The 22,131-nt window shown below is 48.3% G+C and overlaps 1 protein-coding gene across 1 annotated transcript; it reads left to right on the top strand.

Annotated features, from left to right (window-relative positions):
* The first annotated feature begins 2,245 nt into the window (after positions 1-2,245).
* Positions 2,246-20,516, top strand: THNSL2 (threonine synthase like 2). The gene is made up of 9 exons (XM_057558704.1): positions 2,246-2,340; positions 5,232-5,466; positions 6,800-6,994; positions 7,695-7,847; positions 11,095-11,325; positions 14,253-14,401; positions 14,508-14,633; positions 16,833-16,984; positions 17,489-20,516. The coding sequence occupies exons 2-9, from the start codon at positions 5,244-5,246 to the stop codon at positions 17,712-17,714; spliced, it is 1,455 nt and encodes a 484-aa protein (XP_057414687.1). The 5' UTR covers positions 2,246-2,340; positions 5,232-5,243; the 3' UTR covers positions 17,715-20,516.
* Positions 20,517-22,131: the final 1,615 nt, after the last annotated feature.

The following is a 22,131-nucleotide window of genomic DNA, read 5'->3' as shown; positions in this document are numbered from 1 at the left end:
GAAGAGTGGCCCCCGCTCACCGCAACTAGAGAAAGCCCTCGCACAGAAACGAAGACCCAACACAGGCAAAAATAAATAAATAAATAAATAAATAAAAAATAATTAAAAAAAAAAAAAGAAGAAAAGGAATTTAAAAAAAAAAAAAAAAGTTTGAGAAGCATAGGCCTAAATCATGTTTATACACCTTGGAGAGTGAGAACCACTGACCTAACACCATCAAAAGGTTCTTAGAATAGGGTCTACATCCGGGTTTGGGCCATGGAAAATGGTTGCTTGGCTCACCCAGAGGAATAAGAAAGTTACACAGCCTGCAGATTCCCTTTCTGCATTTAAGATCACTTCAGTCTATGCGGATTGTCTAATTCTCAATGTATGCAACTGCAAAAGTGTGTTTTCATGCTGAAGCTTGAAACTTTCTTGCTGACCATTGTTTTCCAGGGATGTTTAACACGGCCACCATTAGTGTGATGGAATTTCACACTAGTATCCAATCAACTTTTGTAGGCTGGCCTTTGCTAAATGAGTTACCAGTGACATCCAGATGGCTGATATTTTAAACAAGTCAATTTTGTTGTCTATGCATTTTATTCATTCATTCAGTAAGCATGTACTGAGTGTGGCCAGGAACTGTTCTAGGGGAGAGAGTGGTGGATACAACAACTAAGGTCCACGCTCTCATAGAGCTTCCATTACAATAGAGAGGAGAGAAAAACAGCCAACAAGCACATGAGTCTGAGAGCAATAAATGCTATGAAGAAAATAAAAAAAGAGCAACACGAAGTAACATTAACTGCAGAACTGTTTGTACCCTTCTCAAATGCATTCTACAAGTTTCTCAAAAGTTATTGAGTAAAACCAGTTATCAGAACATTAAAAGGCATCTCTGATTCTTATTAATTAGGCACAATTACTGCTATTCCAAATAAATTCAGAAATGGAGGAAGTTATTTAGTACGATAGAAAAGGGTGCATAACTAATACATATAAGAACCATACAGGGACTTCCCTGGTGGTCCAGTGGTTAAGACTCCGCCCTTCCAGTGCTGGGGAGGTGGTTTTGACCCCTGGTCGGGGAACTAAGATCCCACATACCCTGGCATGGCCAAAAAAAAAAAAGAACCATACATATAAGAAGCGTCCAGCAATACAAGATGCTTGGTTGGTTGTGAGCATTGTAACAAACTCTGCGGCATCTTATGGCATTTTTGCCATGGGTCTCAGTTTCTCTAGCCTTTGAGTTATTAAGTACACTTGATGCAGGGGATGGAAACTCTTTGCAGGTCCCTGCCTGACCTAGATTCCTCTCTGGGAATGGCCCCTCTGGCCGTTGTGTGAATTCCATGACAACAATCTATAAGCTGAGCAGTGACGAGTCAGACTTCCTCTTTCAGGAATTTGAGACCCACTCAGACTGGAGTCAGCCAACGGCAGGTGCGTAGACTTATATGGATGTGGACACCATGTGTGGGTCAAAGTTTGGAGGGCAGGTAACTTGAGTAAGCAGAGACCACAGGTTTAGGAGAATGTCATAAATAGAAGGAAGATAGCAGACGTAACGGCAACACCAGAGGGCAGCCATTCCCTCCATCCCCATGAGGTCCAGTGGGACCACCTACAGTGACCAAGCCCGGCCTAGAGGCAAGTCTAAACCTTATCCGGCATCTGTCACATCCAGTTCCACAAATTTTGGCGTCTAAGTGGGTCGGGTCCCAGGAGCAGGGACGTGAATCCAAGGGCATTTGGCTATATCTGGAAGACATTTTTTCACGTCTTGCTTTTTTTCTTTAAAATAAATTGGGGAGGCATTTTACCCTAGAATATATCTGTGCTTAATAAAAAGTGTTTTCCTACAATACGATGTCATGTATCCCTGTGGATTCTGAATTCCTGACTCACTAGCCCTAGTTTGAGAAACAGTTTGTCAGCCTTCCAGTTTTTGTAGGTGGGAAGCATGAAGCCCAGAGACGATAAGGGCCTTTCTTCTTTCCATCTTGCGCTCAGTTTTCTACCCTGAAACGTGCGACGATGTGGTGCTTCCGGGGCTGCAAGGAAGACTTAAGAGACTGTGAATAAAGCGCTTAGCAAAGTGTCAGAAAAGCATACTAAGTGAGGAATAAATGGTTTCCCTCTCGTTATCATTCCCTGCAGCTTCCTCCGCCACCTCTTCCCGCGCCGCTTTCTTCCGCCCTTAGCCTCGCTGCCGGGCGGCCCGGCTCATCCTCCGACCGGAAGCCTGGCCGCTGCCCCCGCGTCCCGCGCGCACGTCCGGACCCGGGCACTCCCGCCGCGCCCGATCCGCCTCCCGGGCCGCGCCCCGCCACTCCCAGAGCTTGGCACCAGGTAAACGCGCCCGGCCCGGGCCCCGCAGCCCTCCCACCCTCCCGCCCAACCAGCCGATTCCGGGGCGGGAATTGGGATTCCGCCCCCACGCGAGCGGGCGCCCCAGCGGCCGAGCCTCCAGCACGCGCGCGCCGGCATCGGGTCCCCTCTCCGGGTCCTCTTCCGGCGATCGCGGTGCCCTCTCCGGGGTAATCGGTAGCGAGACTTTTGAGCTCTGGAACTTTCGCTCAACCCGGATTTCAGCGTGGCTGGATCGGCCTCCCTAACCCCTTTCTTCAACCTCTAGTTCGGGCGCTGCGACTTGCAGGAACCTGGGAGGGTTGAGGGTTCCCGATGCTTTGCCCCTTTGGCAGGATTTCTGCAGTTCTTGGAAAGTCCCGACACTGAGAAGTCTGCGGGGTTTTCAGAGGCTGGGAGTGGAGCCTTATCCCGAAGACCTTATCAAAACCGTCTTGGCCCAAGACCAGGCTAGCTGGAGGACTGGTGCCCAGTGACCTTGGAGAGGCCGGCGCCTGCCGTGGGCCTGCCGGGGCCTCCACCCCAGGGGCCGCAGTCTGAGGTCAGCGATCGGCTGCCAAGGGTTCGGCCGCAGGGGTTTAAGTCTTCCCCATGGCCTCACCCCCGCTCAGAAATCTCTTCGCCTCCCGGAGGAGCCCTTCTTGAAACGTTTCCTTGTCTTGCGGCGCTCTCTTGTTTCCCTTGCTTTTCATCCAGATTATTGGTCAGTTTTTCTGACCTGTCTCCACTCTGGAATAGGGCCCAGCTGAGTCACAGGGGCAAATTATAAAATCATGTGTCAGAGGTCACTTAGTTCAGTCCCCGTCGGATGCTTGGAGCCCCCATACAGCAGCCCAACCAGAGTGCCTGATTTTTTTTCATCAGCTTCTCCACGTCCTGTGGCAGCGGCTTCTACTTCTGGGCTTCTCTATCCAGTTTACCTTACACTGAACCCAGTGGTGTATAGCGCATGTAGCTTTGCCGTGTTGGCCTCAGAAGGCTGCCCCTTGGGGTCTTTGGCTAGAACAGCGGCGGCGGCCCTTCCCAGTGCAGACAGCCGCCAGTGCGCTTATCAGTTCACTTCTTCGCACTGACAGGTGCAGAGCCCGGCCTCAGGCCCTCTCCTTTGTTCCTGGGCCAGGTGGCGCCCCAGGAAAGTGCATTCCGCAGATATTTTCTTTCGCGCTTCTCTGTAGCTCTGACTGCCCTCATGCTTGCCGCAGCTTCTTTGGCAGCCCAGTTGTCTTCTTTCCTTTAATCTGACCCCGGGAAGTGGCCAGGCACGATCGCCCTCCCGTTACTCCAGGGTCTTGGGTAGTATGCATTGGCTTTTACCCTTGCCACAGAGTTACAGAAATTACTCTTTTGCTTGAAGGCACTGCTAGCCCTGTGCCCTCCCACCCTGTTCTGGTTTGTGAGACACTGGGCCTTCTTTGCTTACTCCCTGCGGTTGGCTTTTGGAGTTGCCTGATTTCATTTCTGTGCCGTGCACCCCTATACAAGGTGATATGTCCCAGTTTGCCTGAGACGGTTCTGGCTTATCCCCATTGTCCCAGCATAATTATTAATAATGTCCACTTTCACTTTCAAAAGATTCATGATTTGGACAATTCAACTTGTCTCTGCCTCTCAAAGTTGGATGCATTCGTGTTTGTAGGCTTGGGAGTGGCACAGGGCAGCCCATGTAGGACTTGTTCTGGGCTCAGATGTGTCAGAGTCACAGTCTAGGGAACCAGAATTCCTCCAGGTCAATGCTAGCTCATTCCCTTTCTCATAGGTGGAAGGCTTCAGGTGGCTTTGTCCCCAGAGGGCAGGGGTTCCCCTCTGGCCCTGGCACAGAAATAAGTCCAAGCTGGTACTGAGAGTTATGTCTAGTCAAATTCATCCCCAGAGGTATTGTGGGGATTTATAATCAGAATCCACAGCCATGATCCAGAGAAAGGTGTTCAGAGCTCAAGCCCAGCTCCTTGACATGGTGCTTGGCTCCTGGGAACCTAACTGATGTGAAGTGTGACCAGAGTTAGGCCTGAGGTGCCCTTGGACCCTATCCCCTTCCATGCTAATCAGAGTTCTGCATGCAGACAGGACCAGTTAGCTGGGCCAGATGATAGTAAGAGTAGCATATCAGCACTTCTAACTATTTTAGGATCAGGCTGAGAGGTAGGGCACTGGCTTTCACCTGGGATGACTAACCGTACTAGTTTGCCTGGGACTTTGAGGGGTTTCCTGGGACTTGGGACTTTCAGTTTTAAAACTAGGAAAGTCCCGGGCAAACTGGGCTGGGTTGGCCACCCTATTCTTCATCCTTGCTGTATATTAGACCCACCCAAGGAGCCTCATGTAGAGATTACAATTTAATTGATCCAGGTAGAGTCCCAAGTAGGGGTATTTTTTTTAAACACTCCCAAGCTGATTGCAACAAACTACCAGAGTGGAGAACCATTAGGTTATAGGCAGCATTACTAAAAATCCATTGAAGGTGATTATTTTTTTAGCAGAAGTAGATACAGCTCTCAAAAGGGCATATAATCAAGTGTGTCATCCTCTCCTTATCAAGAGGGGTATCAAAATGGCACTTGCCTTATTATTGTTATTGCTTTTCCCCACCCCAAGGACTTCTTCCTCATCAGTGAGGACCAGGTGTTCTCCTTTCCCAGCATGCTCCAGCACCCCCTCTCCCGTGGTAGTAGGTCAGTAGAATCACCTCATTTTGATTGGAGAGGTCAGGATTTGCGCAGTCTCAGGTGAAGCTGGCCTGAGATTTCACAGAGCTCCAGCCTCCCAGTCTGGATGATGGCCCAGGGGCCAGCCGAAGGGGCTGGGTGTACTTCAGCATCGTCCCATGGGGTACTGAGCTTGGAGATCAAGTGTCTCTGGGACTGTTCCCTCTGCAGGCCTCCAGGATCATGTGGTACGTCAGTACTCGGGGGATGGCCCCACGGGTTGACTTTGAAGGGGCCCTTTTCTCTGGCTATGCTCCGGATGGGGGCCTCTACATGCCCGAGGAGCTCCCTCAGCTGGACAGAGAGACCCTGCGTCAGTGGAGTGTGCTCTCCTACCCCAGCCTGGTGAAGGAGCTGTGTAGCCTCTTCATTGGGCCCGAGCTCATTCCAAGAGATGACTTAAATGGTGAGCAGACCCTGCCTTTCTACTCTCCCATCTCACACTTCTGCCAGCCCAGCCCACCATGGAGTTGCAAATCCATCATTTAACCCCTAGGAGGTCCCTAGCCACATTTCTGAAACTTTGGAGTTTTTTCCAGACTCTGGAATCCCAGAATTGGAAATATCCCCAAAGGGTTAATTCATTCCAGCTCCCACCTCCAGTGAGATGAATGCCAAAGTGATCTGCGGGGAATTTTTTTTTTTTTTTAGTTTTTTTTTTTTTTTAATTCAAACAGAAAGTCACAAAAATTATAATCATCCTCATCAGTTCACTCAGTCCCATGAGAATTTTTTTTTTTTTGGCTTATTTTTTAAAAACCCTTTCAAGGTATTTCGCTATTACCCTGAGATGCTTGAATGTAGGGTATTTCCTTCCTGCGTATAAAACACCCAGACCCTCAGATTGCTGTTTTATCTCCTTTAATGGTAATTCCAGAAGGGACTTTGAGAGTGTTCTGGACCAACTCATTTCAGACTGTTATGTGCCTACAGATTCTCTGGGGGAATATCTTTAAAATGCAGATTCTGATTCAGTAGGTCTAGGGTGGCCTGAGAATTCTACATTCCTATCAAATGTCCAGATGGTACTAGTGCTGCTGGTCTGTGGACCACATGTAATGGTGAGAGTTTGGGCCTGAGAAGAAGAGGACTCAAAATGTAGTTCGATGACCAGCACTGATGGTGTTGCCTGGGTACATATTAGAATTCTCAGACTTCTCGGACCTACCGATCCAAAACCTGCATTTTAAGATCCCAGGTGATTGGTTTGCTAATTAAAGTTTGAGAAACACTACTCTAGATGACCTTAGCCTTAGGTAGGATTCTAAGTAAACCATCTCAAGGTTCTGGCATCACAGGCGTGAGATTAAGTAATGCAAAAACAAACAAATAAGTCTCTGTCTTTAGGAAGGAAAATTAGAAGAGATGAGACATTTGATTTGTTTCTTACACAGCTGTTTAATTGAATCTCATTGGCATACATGCACACAAGAAATCCAAATAATGAAGAAATTTATAAAGTAAAAAATGAAAGTCTTACAGCACCAGTTCTGGTCTCTGGGGCCATCACTATGAGGAATCCATGAACAGTTTAGTTCATGCCTTTTCAGATATTTTTCCTAGGATTAAACAATTATATTCATACACAGTATCCTTTATGATAAAAACTTCTGGTCTTTTTATCTGGTAGCAAGAGATAGAAACTTCAAATGTAAAAGTGTAAAGAGACTGAGAGTGAACTTGAGGGACAAGAGAATAGCCTTTAATCACCGTCCAACCTCCCCTCTCTCCCCTCGCAGATCTGATCGACCGAGCCTTCAGCAGATTCCGACACAAAGAGGTGGTCCATCTATCCAGGTTGAGGAATGGGCTGAACGTGCTGGAGCTGTGGCATGGGGTCACCTATGCGTTTAAGGACCTGTCCCTGTGCTGTGCTGCACGGTTCCTGCAGTACTTCCTGGAGAAGAGGAAGAAGCACATCACCGTGGTTGTAGGTGTGCATCGTGGGCGTGCGCCCTGGAGCCCTGCAGTGCCCCAGCTTGCCAGTGTCCACCCACAGGATGCCCTCCACTGATGTCTCTCGGGGACTGTGTTACCGGTTCTTCTAGAGCAGGGTTCTTTTTCTTTTTTTTTGTAAATTGAAGTACGGTTGATTTACAGTACCGTGTGTGTGTGTGTGTGTGTGTGTGTGTGTGTACAGCACAGTGATTCAGTTATACATTATCTATCTATCTATCTATCTATCTATCTATCTATTCTTTTTCAGATTCTTTTCCCTTATAGGTTATTACAAAATACTGAGTACAGTTCCCTGTGCTCTACAGTAGGTCCTTGTTGGTTATCTATTTTATGTATAATAATGTGTATATGATAATCCCAACCTCCTAATTTATAGAGCACGGTTCTTAAACTTTTCTTGTGCCACAGACCCTTTTGACAGTCTGGTGGAGGCTGTGGAACCTTCTTAGAATAATATTTTAAATACATAAAACACACAGAAGATAGGGCGCCAAGCTCACAGATGCCCTGATTTCTATCCGTGGATCCCTTGGAGGTTCAAGGACCCCAGATTAAGTACTGGGTTCCTACCCTCCAGGATATTGCCTCACTTGGCGACAGTGCTTTAGGGGCCATTTCTTTCCTTTTCCATCTCCCTCGTCCTAAAGAGGAGGGTTCCTCCTTCTTCCCATCCAGGAACTTCTGGGGACACGGGGAGTGCTGCCATCGAGAGTGTTCAGGGGGCAGAGAACGTGGACCTCATTGTTCTGCTGCCCAAAGGTCGCTGCACAAAAATTCAGGAGCTCCAGATGACGACAGTGCTGAGAGAGAATGTCCACGTGTTTGGAGGTGAGTGTTGGGACAGAGCCTCCGGGGACAGCATGGCTTTGCCTCAAGTGGTCTGTTTTTGGGAGATGGGCTGGAACAAAACTAGGCAATTGACTAGCTGACCATCCTTCCTCCTCCCCTTTCTCTCTCCTTCCCTTCCTTCATCAGTCATGTTTAGAGGTTGGTGTATGCCTTGGCTTAGCTCTGAGCAGGCTCGTGGCTACACAGTCTCAGAAAGTACTGGAGGTGACAGGTGCATAAACCAATACTGACAGTACAACCGAGGAAGCGCAGGTTTAAAACCATACCCCCAAAGAATGCCACTTCCCTGCACGTTCACCTTGCTGGTGTCATATCTACAGGCAGCTACCCAGAGTCATAGCCTGAGCCAAGTGACTTGGGTTCTGTCCCGGGGCCCTGAAGTTCAGATGGCAAAAACACGTTTAATAATTATTTTAAGAGAATGCGCCGTTGCGTGTTGGCAGCTCATGCCCTCCCTTGCAGTGTTGAATCAACTAAGCTATGCACTTGGTTAGCAGGTCTAAGTATTTAAAATAAGAAGCTACTCAGTGGGACCCATCGCTAGTGACCCCTCTTCCTGAGCCACATCATGAATCGTAGCGTTTTGTGTTTGCAGAAAGGCAAAAAGCCATCTCCTTAATGTCTGGCCATCTATTCTGAGTGCATTTAATCATTACGGAGCTCAAGAGTGTAGGAAGGCGGGATGAGTTTGAGTGGAGCCCTACTTTTTATTTTTTATTTGCACCTCTGACACCCTACTACACCCCAGGTAGCCCCAAGGAAGGGGTTGGAATATGAGCAATAGGGGTCTTGCTGAGGTTTTGTGCACTGTGGCCTTGGGCAAGCTGTCCAGGTGGCCTGGCTTGGTTTGGTCACTCACCTGGCAGGACAGCAGATGTGGTGACAGAAAACCTTCCTTCTATAACTGGCCTGGCCTCCTGTTATAATCCCATAGATGATGTTTTTATATGACACCAATTTTGTCAAGGACCAAAAGAACAGTGAAAACGAACCTTACCCGTGGGAGTAACATGAATATTCTTTGTCCATTTGTTCAAGAGCAAACAAAAAGCCCCTTCTACTCTTTTCTTTAGCAAGCACATACGCATTCCACTGAAAAGTTTATGGTTTAGCTAAGGTGGGTGTTGGCAAAAATCTTACACATTAGCCTTGGTAATGAATTACCCATATCTGGCTGCATTTTCCTGCAGTCATGGCAAGATTTTAATGTACAATATTCAGGTTCCTGAGTGTCCCTGTTACACCCTAAGCACCAAAATTGCTATTTATGAATCTAGGACTGTCTTTGCCTAGAATCAAAGCAGAGAATAGCTTTTTGTACCTCTATTCTGCACCTACGCCCTTCTCTCCTTGTACACAGATATTGGAAGGCTTTGACCTAAGGGCATGTATAGAAGCACCATTCCTGACCATGGGGTGGAGAATGGTGCACCTTTGAAAAATAGTGGTGGGGACTTCCCTGGTGGTCCAGTGGTTAAGACTCCACGCTTCCAGCACAGGTGGCATGGGTTCGACCCTTGTTGGGGAACTAAGATCCTGCATGCTCTGTGGCATAGCCAAAAAATTTTAAAAAGAAGAAAGAAAGAAAAGAAAAATAGTGGCAGACATGTGGATGGTGATGAATGCAGTATGTCATAAATGTGCTAATGCCTGAGCCAAAGGGCATTTCTGTTTCATACACGTTCTGAGCTTCAAGAAAATAAGGCAGGAACCTTTAAAAGAATTAGTTTTTGTTTCTAAAACAGGACTGTTCAAATTCTTCCTTTCCTTTCTGGAATCTTCTGATTTGGTTTCCAGGAGGACATGTGTTAGTTCGGGAGCTAACGGTGGGTGTTTTCCGTTTGGCTGTTGAGCTCAGGGAGTAGAGATGGGCCACCTGGATTGTTGTGTGTTGGACACTGATATTTTCTAAAGTCATGAATTTCCATATACATTGTATACTTGGTTCTTCTTAAGCACAGGATAATCAGCAAGTGCCAGTTATATATTATTTGGGATGTTTTTGGTTGGAAGTAACAGAAAATCTAACTCAGACTGGCTTGAACAGGGATATTTTTCAGCTCATGTACCTGGAGGTCTAGAGGTGGGATAGGCTCCCGACTGGCTGGTTCACTGCCTTCAGGGAGCCAGGTTCTCTGCTCCATCTTCCCTTCAGCCTCATTCCTCTTGTGGCATATGATGGTTACTGAAGGTAACCAAGTCTCTCTTCCTGTGGCTCTCTCTTAAAAACAGTGAATCTTTTCCTAGCACCCCAGCAAATATCCCCCTTGTACATGGATCTGGAGTCAGTCCTACAGCCTCAGTACTGCTACATGATGAAGGGTGGAATGAATAGTAACCTCAGTGCCGGGCTTCCCTGGTGGCGCAGTGGTTAAGAATCCGCCTGCCAGTGCAGGGGACACGGGTTCGAGCCCTGGTCCCGGAAGATCCCACATGCTGTAGAGCAACTAAGCCCGTGCACCACAACCACTGAGCCCGCGCTCTAGAGCCCGCGCTCTAGAGCCCGCAAGCCACAACTACTGAGCCCACATGCCACAACTACTGAAGCCCGAGCACCTAGAGCCCGTGCTCCACAGCAAGAGAAGCCACCATAATGAGAAGCCTGCACGCCACAACGAAGAGTAGCCCCCTACTCGCCGCAACTAGAGAAAGCCCACGCACAGCAACAAAGACCCAACTCAGCCATAAATAAATAAATAAATAACCTCAGTGCCTACTCTGGCATTTCCCCTGATAATCTTCCCCTGCTGTCCTCCCAGTTTGGACCCAGTGGAGAAACAGACCCAGGTTTCAGATAAGAGAACAATATTGGCTCGATTGCTGGTTGGGCTGGGTTGACGAGTACAACTTGGAGTAGGAACCCACGCGGGAAGAGCGACTCTTTCCCTCCAGCCCCTGATGGAGGACGGTGAAGTAAAGCTCAGCCTCTCACCATCTCACAACATGATAAACCATCCCTCCTTGTTCCCAGAGACTGGGGGAGTGGGCATGGAATACAGAGAGGAATTCTTCCCCCAATATCCCAGAAAGCTGACATTTTAGATCTAGTTTTAGATAATGGTAGAAACATTGGAAATGTGACCACAAGGATATGAGACATGGTTTGAGGGAAGGTCCCAGCAGGATGGGCTCAGCCTAGGAGCACGTGCTGACCTTATGGGCACATGCTGGCCCCCTGGGGGTTCTTCGTGCTCCCGATAACTCCCTCTCCTCTCTCCTCTGGCAGTGGAGGGGAACAGCGATGAGCTGGACGAGCCCATCAAGGCCATGTTTGCCGACGTGGCCTTTGTCAAGGAGCACAACCTGATGAGTCTGAATTCAGTCAACTGGTCCCGCGTCCTCGTGCAAATGGCCCACCACTTCTTCGCTTATTTCCGGTGTGCGCCAGCCTTAGACTTGCACCCACTGCCCCCCGTGGAGGTGGTTGTACCATCGGGGGCTGCCGGTAACCTCGCAGGTAAGGAGACCCCTGGGCTTTCCAGAAAAATGCCGCTGGTCCCCGTCCTCCCAGCTGCACTTTGGTGTAACCATGAGGAGAAAGGTTGGGTCCTAAGTGATGGGAAGCTACACACAAGAAGCTTCCAGAAAACTTCCCCCAACTCCCTGGGGGGACATCCTGGCCTCTTGCCGCAGGGGAAGAATGATGGGTTAAGCCTGAGGTGCTCTGGCTGCCTGATCTGATGTGTTTGCTCAGCAGAGTGTGGGGAGACTGGGTCAAGGTTCAGCCGCTGGCCCGGCTGGCAGTGCCCTCTGCCAGGAACGTGGACTTTCCTCCCAGCTCCTGCCAGCTGCCCGCTCTGAAGATAAGGGCTCGCCTGGCACAGCGTGTTTTCCCTGGAGACCGTGTGATGAGTCCTGGACTTAGGCTTCTGGGCCCAGTTCTGTCCTTTACCAGATAAACGTCTTGTCCCTTAGACTCAGCAACTCAACTATCAAAGGGAGATTGGAACACTTATCATATCTCTCAGGATGACCACGAGGCGCAAAAAGATTCTTTATGCGTGTATGTGAACTTTGTGAGGGTCAAGAGCTATAGAGCTACGCGGCATTAAAATCATTTCCTATAATAATACTTAACATTTATCAAGCACTGACTATGCATCGGGCACTGCTCTAAATGCTTCTCTCGTATTAACTCCTTAAATCCTCACAGGCGCCTATGAGGGGGGCAATACTATTATTTCCATTTTATAAGGAGGAAGCTGAGGCACAGAGAAGTCGGTCAGCCTGCCCCTGGTTACACAGCAGTCAGTCCCAGAGCCAGGATGGCAGCCCAGGAAGGCTGGCTCCAGAGCCTGCATCCTCACAAGCATGCAAGGCTGCCTCCTGGTTGGCATGACTTTTTTTCTGATGGTTCTGTTAGTGGCATCACTTCTGATGGGCATCCAGGACGGCTGGAGGTGAGACCATGAAAGTATCTTAGCGGTCAGGAGTCTTCCTGACTTCAGCTAACACAGGGATGGAAAGAATGGCAAGCTGGCTGTTAGACAAGGATGGCTCAGCCTTCTTCCCCATCCATGGGGTGAAGCCCACCACACTGCCCATTTCCATCACCCTCCAGGGAGTGATGCCACCTGCACATGTCCCAGTGTCTGCCACAGTGCCTGGCACAAAAGCAATGTTTGCAGAGGGAACTCCGATCTAGCCCTGCTCCATCAGGAACTAGCTGCTTGACCTTAAGCCCCTGGACCTCTTCAGCCTCCGTTGCTCCTCTGTCATACAAGGATATCATGATGCTTACTGAGGACCACGTGAAATAAGACTGTGAATGTGCTTTGCAAAATTAAGAGTGATATTGGGTGGTGCGGTTATCCTTAACTCCTTTTACCTACTCATCAGAGATAAACCATTCATGGCAGTAGGAACCTTCCCAAAAACTACGTTGCCTTTCTGGGCTTTCCGTCTTTCAGGGTGAGGAATTCCTTGTTTGTTCCATGCAAACAGACACTGCTATTAGGGTAGACTGAGGCTGCTACTCTGTCCCCCCTCAGTCCCTTTGCAGGGGATGCAGTCTGAGGGCGCTGGTTCTAGGAGACTGAGTCATGGGACTCAGCATGTGCTCTAGACTTAGACAGACCTAGTTCAAGTCCTTAGTCTGCCACTTAGCAGGCTTTGGGTGGGTCATTTCAGCTTCTCAGAATCTCCATTTTCTCTTCTGCAAATGGTGGCAAGTACGTGTCAGTACCTGCTTGGGGGCAGGGTTTGGCACGGGAACAGTGTCAGGGCGCAGTAAACTTCTCCTCCTACTCTTTCCTTCTTTTTTTCGTAACAGCTTCATTGCTCTATGATTCCCATATCATACACTTCACCCACTTAAAGTATACAACTTAATAGTTTTTAGTGTACACAGATTTGTGCAGCCATCACCATAATCAGTTCTAGAACATTTTCATCACCCTAAAAGGAAGTCCTGTTCCTTTATCAGTCATTCCCCATTTCCCCTCATCCCTCCCAGCTTTAGGCAGCCACTAACCTATTTCGTCTCTATAGATTTTCCTATTCTGGACATTTTATATAAATAGAATCATCCAATATGCGGCCTTCTTTCACTTAGTGTAATGTTTTCAAGGCTCATCTGTGTTGTAGCATATATCAGTACTTTATTCCTTTTTATGGCTGAATACTATTCTATTGTATAGATATACCACATTTTGCTTATCCATTTATCAGTTAATGCACATTTGGATTGTTTCAGTTTTTTAGTTGTTATGAATAATGCTGCTATGAACATTCGTGTGTAGGTTTTTTGTGTGGACCTGCTCTCAGTTATCTTGAGTATATATAAACTAGGAGTGGATTTCTGGGTCATACTGGAACTCTGTGCTTAACTTTTTGAGAAACTGCTGGACTGTTTTCTGAAGTGGCTGTACCATTTTACATTCCAACCAACAGTGTATGGGGGGGTTCCAGTTTCTCCACATCCTGACCAAGACTTGTTATTATCTATCATTTTGATTCTAGCCATCCTAGTGGGTATGAAGTGGTATGTCATTGTGATTTTGGTTTGTGTTTTCCTGATGACTAATGATGTTGAGTATCTTTTCATGTGTTCATTGGCTATTTGTATATCTTCTTTGGAGAAATATGTACTCAAGTCCTTTGCCTATTTTTTAATTGGGTTATTTGTATTTTTATTGTTGAGTTGTAAGAAATCTTTATATATTCTGGCTTCAAGTCCTATATCAGACATATGATTTGCAAATAGTTTTTCCTATTCTGTGGGTTGTCTTTTCTTTTTCTTGATAGTCTCCTTTGAAGCACAAAAGCTTCAAAAAGCACAAAATCTTCTTAATTTTGATGAAGTCCAATTCATCTATTTTTTTTTCTTTTGTTGTTTGTGCTTTTGGGGTTGTGTCTAAGAAACCATTGTTCTCCTCTCTTAAGCTGGGTTCATCGCTCAGAAGATGGGCCTGCCCATCCACCTGGTCGTGGCAGTGAACTACAATGACATCATCCACAGGACCGTCCAGCGGGGAGACTTCTCTCTGTCTGAGGCCGTCAAACCAACCTTGGCATCAGCTATGGACATTCAGGTGGGGCCTGTGAGGCAATATGCAGGTCTGACCCAGGTGTTGGTTGGGTGGAGGTGGACAAGGGCGGAGGTCAGCGTGACCCTCGGGACCCTGCCTTTCTGCCCAGGTGCCGTACAACATGGAGAGGATCTTCTGGCTGCTAGCTGGCTCTGACAGCCAGGTGACAAGAGCCCTCATGGAGCAGTTTGAAAGGACCGGAAGTGTGAGTCTACCCAAGGAATTGCACAGCAAGGTCAGTTACCACCCACACACCATGGAGAAAGGAAAGGGTGCAGCCACAAGACCAGACTTGGGGTTTGAAAATCTGTTCAAGGAAAGGGGATGCTTGTTTCTTGAGTCCCTACTATGAGCCTGGCACTTCTACAGTCACTTCATGTGGATTTCTTTGTTGAATGAGGAGAGGCAGTAGAGGTTATTGGTTTAGAGTCAGGTGGGGCTTAACTCCAAGCCAGCTGTGAGACCTTGGACCAGTTTCTTAAATTCCGTGCTTCAATTTCCTCATCTATAAAATGGGGATAAAGAGAATGCCTGCCTCATAGCATTGTTGAATTTTAAGTCAAATAATACCCATGAAGCACTTTGTATACTGCCTGGCAATATAGGGCTTAATATATTAGCTGTTGTTTTTATTTATTATTGTTGATTTCCAATAATAACTGGAAGCTACTTTTCCCATCCAGTATGAGCAGAGACTATTGTTCTATTAGCTTTTTTTTTTTAAAAAAAGGAAGGAGAAATTTTATCTCCACAGATGGGTAGGAGTCTAGGGAGGGATTGCTTTTATTTTAAGGTAACCTGGTGATGAAAACTTATTTAATATAAAAAAAGAATTTCATATGTTGAATTTGCTTTTAATTTTCTCTGCTGCATTCCCACCAAATCGTCATCCAGACTGTATATATCTCCAGTGCCTAGGACCTCACTACCTCACATCAGCTCTAATCATTATGAAGTTCTTTATGTCAAGCTAGAACCTGTTACTTCTTAGCTTGTGCACTGGTGAGCCATCTGATTCCCATACTTGTAGAGAATCTTCGTTTACCTGCTAAGCCTTCCTAGTTCCTTTAGCTGTCCCTTACATGACGTAATTTTGAGTGGTCAATGTGCATCTTAAAGGGTTGTCTCCAGAACTAGATACACCCACACAGACTGGAGTGGAATTTCTGTCTTCTGGAATCTATGCTTCTTTTGATGAAACCTGTCTTAATTAGTTTGGACTGCTATACCAAAGTACCACAGACTGGTGGCTTAGAAACAGCACAAATGTACTTCTCACAGTTCTGGAGACCGGAGGCCTGAGGTCAGGGTGTCATGGTTGAGTTCTGGTGAGGGCCCTCTTCTGGGTTGCAGTTGGTTGCCTTCTCATATGTGGAAGGAGATTTAGCTAGCCCTCTGGCCTCTTCTTATAAAGACGCTAATCCCATTGATGAGGGCTCCACCCTCATGACCTAATTACCTCCCAAAGGCCCCACCTCCAAATACCATCATATTGGGATTAGGGCTTCAACATATAAATTTGGGAGGGACACAAACATTCAGACCGTAATACAGCCGAAGTTCAACTTATTTAATGGTTTGTATTGACATCCCCAATCCTTCTCCTCATGTAGATGAGGTGCTCCATGAAGACAGACACCATATCCCCCAATTCTTCATTCTCTCCCCCGCTGTACACGTAGAAGATACTCCAACTGCTGGGACAGCATTCATTCATTCATTCATTCACTCATTCATATTACATATTGACCATGAGTCAGGAGCTATGCTTGGTGCTGGAGATGCAAAGATAAATAAAACACATGCATTGTCTTCTGTGAACCCTAATGGGTCAGGAAGGTATCTAAACAATTTATAATACCCTATGGTCTCTATTGCTTGCAGTTGAGTACATGCAGGGTTTTTGGAACATTGTAAGCATGCAGTGCATTTTCAGAGAATGATCAAATAAACCATCTATACCAAGGGAGCACTGAGAAGGGAGTCTTCCTCCGTCTGAAGGTAGTGGGGAGTTTTCCTAAAGGAGGTGCCACAGGAGCTGGGTGGGAACTGACGGGAAGCTATTCTCACATCCACAGGAAGGGGGCGTGCCAACAACAAAGCAGCAGGAATGCTTGAGTGCCCTTACCCTGTGTTCTGTCCCATTGTTGAACAAGACTATACACTAATTTGCTGATTCATGAGCCAAATTCTAACTAAATGTGTTGACCTGAAACTCAAAGGTATCCTCCCCCTAACTTGAGGGAATCCATTTAAAATTGGGAAATGTGGGAAACCAGATTTTTCTCTGAGCTGAATCTCAGCCATTCAATCTGAACGTTTCATTCGAGTTTCTGGTGTGTATCGGGCTATGTTATGTGGTGGGAATTTTCTCCCCTTTTCCCCACTACCCCTCAGCCCTGATTCCCACCCCTCTGACCCTGAAACCTGTCAGCTTTCAGAGGCAGTAACGTCTCAGTCAGTGTCAGACGAGGCCATCATCCAGACCATGGGCCGCTGCTGGGAAGAGAACCAGTACTTGCTGTGCCCTCACTCGGCCGTGGCCATGAGCTACCATTACCAGCAGGCGGACAGGCGGCAGCCCAGGTACAGGTGGTGGGTGCCTGTGTGTCGGGGGGACCCCCTGGCTTTCAGGGGTCCTCCTCTTCCCCAAGCAGGGGACAGAGGAATGGGAACAAATGGCCTTTTTTTTTTTTTGGCTGCCCCTTGCTGCATGCGGGATCTTAGTTCCCTGACCAGGGGTGGAACCCATGCCCCCCTGCAGTGGAAGCGCAGAGTCTTAACCACTGGACCACCAGGGAAGTCCCACAAGTGGCTTTCATGAGCACGATGGGTGCTGCGTGGAACTGTGTCCTGAGACTGTGATCCTGGAAGAGGGAGCTGGGCCTCCAACAAGGAGGAGCAATTTGCTTGCAGAGTCATTGCAGAGATAAGTTCAAGGGACCAAACATGTCTTTTTCTCTCTCTCTTTCTCTCCACCCTACCTCTAACCTTCCCCTCTTCCTTCTTCTCCCTCCTGGCCTTCGTGCTGCACCTGTCCCTCTGTCTTCTGTCTTCCGCCCCCTGTTCCCACCTGCCCTGCCTCCGCAGCCCTCCCCGCTCTTGTCTGGCTCCCGCCTCTGCAGCCAAGTTCCCGGAGGCCGTGCTGGCTGCCGGGCTGACCCCGGAGACTCCCGCGGAGATCCTCGCCCTGGAGCACAAGGAGGCGCGCTGTACCCCGATGCGGAAGGGTGACGACTGGACGCGGATGCTTCGGGGCCTGATTGAGGACCTGAGCCGGCAGCGGCAGGGGCGCTTCCGGAAAGCGCCGGCGTAGCCAGGCTGGAGCTGGCTTCCTTTAGGCTTCGGACCCTGGGAGGTGTCCCCTCTGAGCTGCCTTGCGCACCTTCTCTCCATGCAGGTGCCTTGCGCACCTTCTCTCCATGCAGGTGCCTTGCGCACCTTCTCTCCATGCAGATGCCTTGCGCACCTTCTCTCCATGCTTCGGACCCTGGGAGGTGTCCCCTCTGAGCTGCCTTGTGCACCTTCTCTCCATGCAGGTGCCTTGTGCACCTTCTCTCCATGCAGGTGCCTTGCGCACCTTCTCTCCATGCTTCGGACCCTGGGAGGTGTCCCCTCTGAGCTGCCGTGTGCACTTTCTCTCCATGCAGGTGCCTTGTGCACCTTCTCTCCATGCTTCGGACCCTGGGAGGTGTCCCCTCTGAGCTGCCTTGTGCACCTTCTCTCCATGCAGGTGCCTTGCGCACCTTCTCTCCATGCAGGTGCCTTGCGCACCTTCTCTCCATGCTTCGGACCCTGGGAGGTGTCCCCTCTGAGCTGCCGTGTGCACCTTCTCTCCATGCAGGTGCCTTGTGCACCTTCTCTCCATGCTTCGGACCCTGGGAGGTGTCCCCTCTGAGCTGCCTTGTGCACCTTCTCTCCATGCAGGTGCCTTGCACACCTTCTCTCCATGCTTCGGACCCTGGGAGGTGTCCCCTCTGAGCTGCCTTGTGCACCTTCTCTCCATGCAGGTGCCTTGCGCACCTTCTCTCCATGCAGGTGCCTTGTGCACCTTCTCTCCATGCAGGTGCAGGAGTTTCTCAGGGTCTGGAGCCAGCGGGCTGTGCTGTTCCCTGGCTGCTCGGTGCTCTCACCGTGGCTGGCTGGCCATGCTGGGCCTGGTCACCGGGGGGGCGGGGAGGGAATCAGGGATGATTGCTGGGGGTGCACCCCCAGGGCCAGAAAATGCAGGAACATCACTGCTTCCTGTGAAACTCTCAGGGCCTGCAAATGAAAAGTCTGGGGCTCAGGGGCAACCTTGGCTCCAAGATTTTGGACCCCCAGATCCTAAAACCTGTGCAGGTGGGGCCTGCTCCCTCCATTACCACAGGTCTGGCTCTGAGCCTTCGTTTATCTGGTCCCCAGGTCAGATCCAGAGGTCTTGGCCACAGGGCTTCCACCCTGTCAAACGTTGGGCATCCCTGGAATAAAAGTGCAGGTCCAGGGTGATGGTGACTCTGCGTGCCCTGTGGGCAGAGCCCGGTGCCTGTCAGGTGGTGATGGTTGTGCCATGGTGTCCCACATCCATCTGCTGCCCCAGGTTGGCAGCGGGGCAGGTGGCACAGGAGTTGGGGTTCAAGATCACCAGATCCAGGCCATGTAGGAAAGCAGGGGCCTCAAACTAGGTCAAGTTGCCCTGTTGCTCATGTACCAGGTTCACCATCCTTATTAAACCAAGTCATGGTCGTAGCAGCGAGAAGCAATGATCCCTCTTTAAACACTAAATAAAGTCCAAACGCCTACATTTCCATAGGTACCTCCCTAATCACGCTGCTCCAGAGAAGTCAAATTGTTCTTTCCACTGAAGACACGACTCACGCTCTCCCCTCTCCATGCCTTGGACCCTACACTTGCCTCTGGGAGACTGTCCTTCTTTGATGAACCTACAAGTCCCATCTCACAGGCTATTTGTCTTGGTTCCTGGTACTTGTTTACTGTGTCTTTTTACTCATCAGCCCAGCTGGAAGTAAGGACTCCTGTTTCCGAACTCTGGCAGAACTCCAACTGTAGCTTTCTTAAGGTGTGTATTCCCTTCTGCCCTGTTTTATGGTTATCCGCTTGAGACATTATCTCTCTGTCTCTAAGCTCCTTGAAGATAGGAACAATTGTTTAACGCAAGGGCTAAAACTTTTTGGATTTGCCCCTATTGATTAAAAAACTTTTAATATGGTCTCCCAACATACGTGTACTAAATTATGTGTAAACTACGTAAACCGTGTGCTAAAATAGACATGAAGGAATAATAACAACACCTATATTTATCTTTTCTCCCCATTCTCCGATGGATTGCCTGTGGGCCTGTCTTTGGCAGTCCTGGTTGAACACAGTGCCTGGTACATTCCAGAACCAGCAGGAACCAGGGGCATAGCTCCCCTGTGATTGCACATCTGCCAGATACTGTGCGATAACTCTCAAAGTGTGGTCCTTCGGTCTATCCAAAATACACTCTCCTGGCCCCTACCCCAGACCTTCAGAGACAAATCTGTGGGCGTGGGTGAGCCATCTTCAGTCCTTACAAATGCCCCAAGTAAGTTTCTGCCCTCTCATTCGGGAAACCTTGGCCAGAGACTTTAAGTTTATAAATAATTTTCTTCCACAGGGAGATAGGCTTTGTTTTCACAAGGGCATGCTTTCTTCCTGCTACTATTTTCATGATCTAACCTGCATTGTCCAGTTCAGGAGTCACTAACCATATGTGACTGTTGAGCCCTTGCAATGTGAATAGTCCGACAAAGGAACTGAATTTTAAATTTTATTTAAGTTTAACTTACGTTTAAATTTCAAAACTATTACTTGATTCAGTCATTGGAAAGCTTTTAGGTATGATTGGAAATATGCAGGTATGTGAATCTACTTTTTCAGCTGTGAAATTTATGAAGTACATAAAATACAGATAAGTATTTCCAATGAAAATTCAATGTTCTGATTGACATGTGTCACAAATGTAAACTACATATTGGATTTCAAAGACTTCCAATGAAAAAAATCTAAAATATCTCATTAATAATTTTATATGGATGACCTGTTGAAAGGATGATATTTTGATGTATTGAGTTAAATAAAACATGTTATCAAAATTAATTCCATCTTTTTCCTTTTCCTTTTCCAGGGACATTTAAAGTTATATATGTGGTTTGCCTCTGTCTCACATTGTATTTCTACGGACAGCAGTGATCTAGGCTTTGGGTACACATGAACACACGGCAGATAGTTGTGGATTTAGTTATATTACTGGGTCCAAATCTCATGTAGATTGAGGGAAGGGGTTAGACAAACACAGACATGTGGACGTCAACACAAGCCTGAGGCTCTGGTCTCTGGGGGCCCCTCTGGAAGGCAAGTGAGGCAGGCACAGCGTGGGGGTACTTTTGGCCACTAGAGGGCGCTGTTACTACCACTCTGAGGGCCCTGTGAAAGGAGCCAGTGGGCATCTGGCCTCCAAACCTGCCTTTCCTGGCCCCTGAAGTCTAAAGGAGCTTCTGGGTCACCCAGCTTGATATCTGCCTGCTACCTCCACATCAGAACCACTAGCCCCACATCTACTTGGTGCCCAGGGGCTGAAAGGAGAGGCCGGAGGGCATCCTCTTACTGGAAAACTTGACATTGAAGCATGGCATTCAGCACGTAGAGAGAGGGCAGGAATGCTGGACGCACAGGAGGATGGGCGAGCACTCCTAAGGGAATGACCATGACCCTTACAGCCATCAGCACCTGACAGCTTCCGAGACACTTGAATATCCACAAGAGCGTACCTGGTGGAACCCCCAGGACCCATTTATCCATTAGGCAAGAACAGCCTGATACTTCAGGGTCATGAGATATTTAGAGGCCCATGAAAATATTTTTATTTCTATTAAAAGAAAAAAATGAATATAATCTGGCTTGGATTATATTCATCTTTATACCAACAGAGTAGTAAAAAAGAACTTTAAATATTTTTTGTAGAAGAACCCCTTGAAAGCAAAAGTGCCTGGAGCCCACGAAAGTCATAATGCGGCCCTCATAGGACCTGCTCTACACCAGGTAATACTTCACCAGAATCAACTAATTTAATCCTGACAGCAAGCCGTGAAATAGGTGTTACTACCATCTATGTTTTAGAGATGAGGCAACCTGTCAGGGTGGTACCACGAGGGAGAAGAGGGGCTGGGACTTGAACCCAGGCATGTGACTTCAAGTTTGATGTGTATTTTCATCTTATCATGTTGTATGGAGCTGGTCCATTCTGCTGTGGTCCGCCGCTCTCCATCCTGCCCCTGTCCGTGGCCCTTCCGCGGGGTCCTCCTCCACCCTCCCTTTCATGGGTGGTCTTGGGAGCGTGGCCACGCTGCTCCAGGAGGCCCACCAGGGGCTGCTGCAGACCTGCTTCCCAGGTCTCTGCACGGGTCCTGGCACCCAGGACCTGCTGCCTGCGGCCAGAGCCAGTGGTTCCTTATTCTTTGCTGCCGCATTTCTGAGGGTCTCAGGGCAGTGCTGGGGGTTACAGGGGGTCACAAAACTCTTCACCTTCTGGATGCTTCAGAGTGATATCCAACTCTGAGAGGCCACTGCACCTGTGAGAGGACACCCAGAATAAAGCCATTGGACACGGCACAAACAGACATGAAACATGAACTACAGGATATTCTGGCCACAGGGAATCTTAGGGCTGAAAGGAGGAGAGGACAGGAGTGAGATGAAGTCTGAAGAAACAT

Source organism: Balaenoptera acutorostrata, chromosome 12 (assembly GCF_949987535.1).
Source record: "Balaenoptera acutorostrata chromosome 12, mBalAcu1.1, whole genome shotgun sequence".
Taxonomy (NCBI): Eukaryota; Metazoa; Chordata; class Mammalia; order Artiodactyla; family Balaenopteridae; genus Balaenoptera; species Balaenoptera acutorostrata.
Note: the sequence above shows the minus strand (reverse complement) of the source record. Positions and strands in the feature narration are given on the sequence as shown.

Excerpts from the sequence above, each read along its gene's own strand:
- THNSL2 (XM_057558704.1), top strand. The coding sequence starts at position 5,244 with ATGTGGTACGTCAGTACTCGGGGGATGGCCCCACGGGTTGACTTTGAA. Across the intron at positions 7,848-11,094 it reads GAATGTCCACGTGTTTGGAG|TGGAGGGGAACAGCGATGAG; the intron begins GTGAGTGTTGGG and ends CTCCTCTGGCAG. Across the intron at positions 14,402-14,507 it reads CATCAGCTATGGACATTCAG|GTGCCGTACAACATGGAGAG; the intron begins GTGGGGCCTGTG and ends CTTTCTGCCCAG.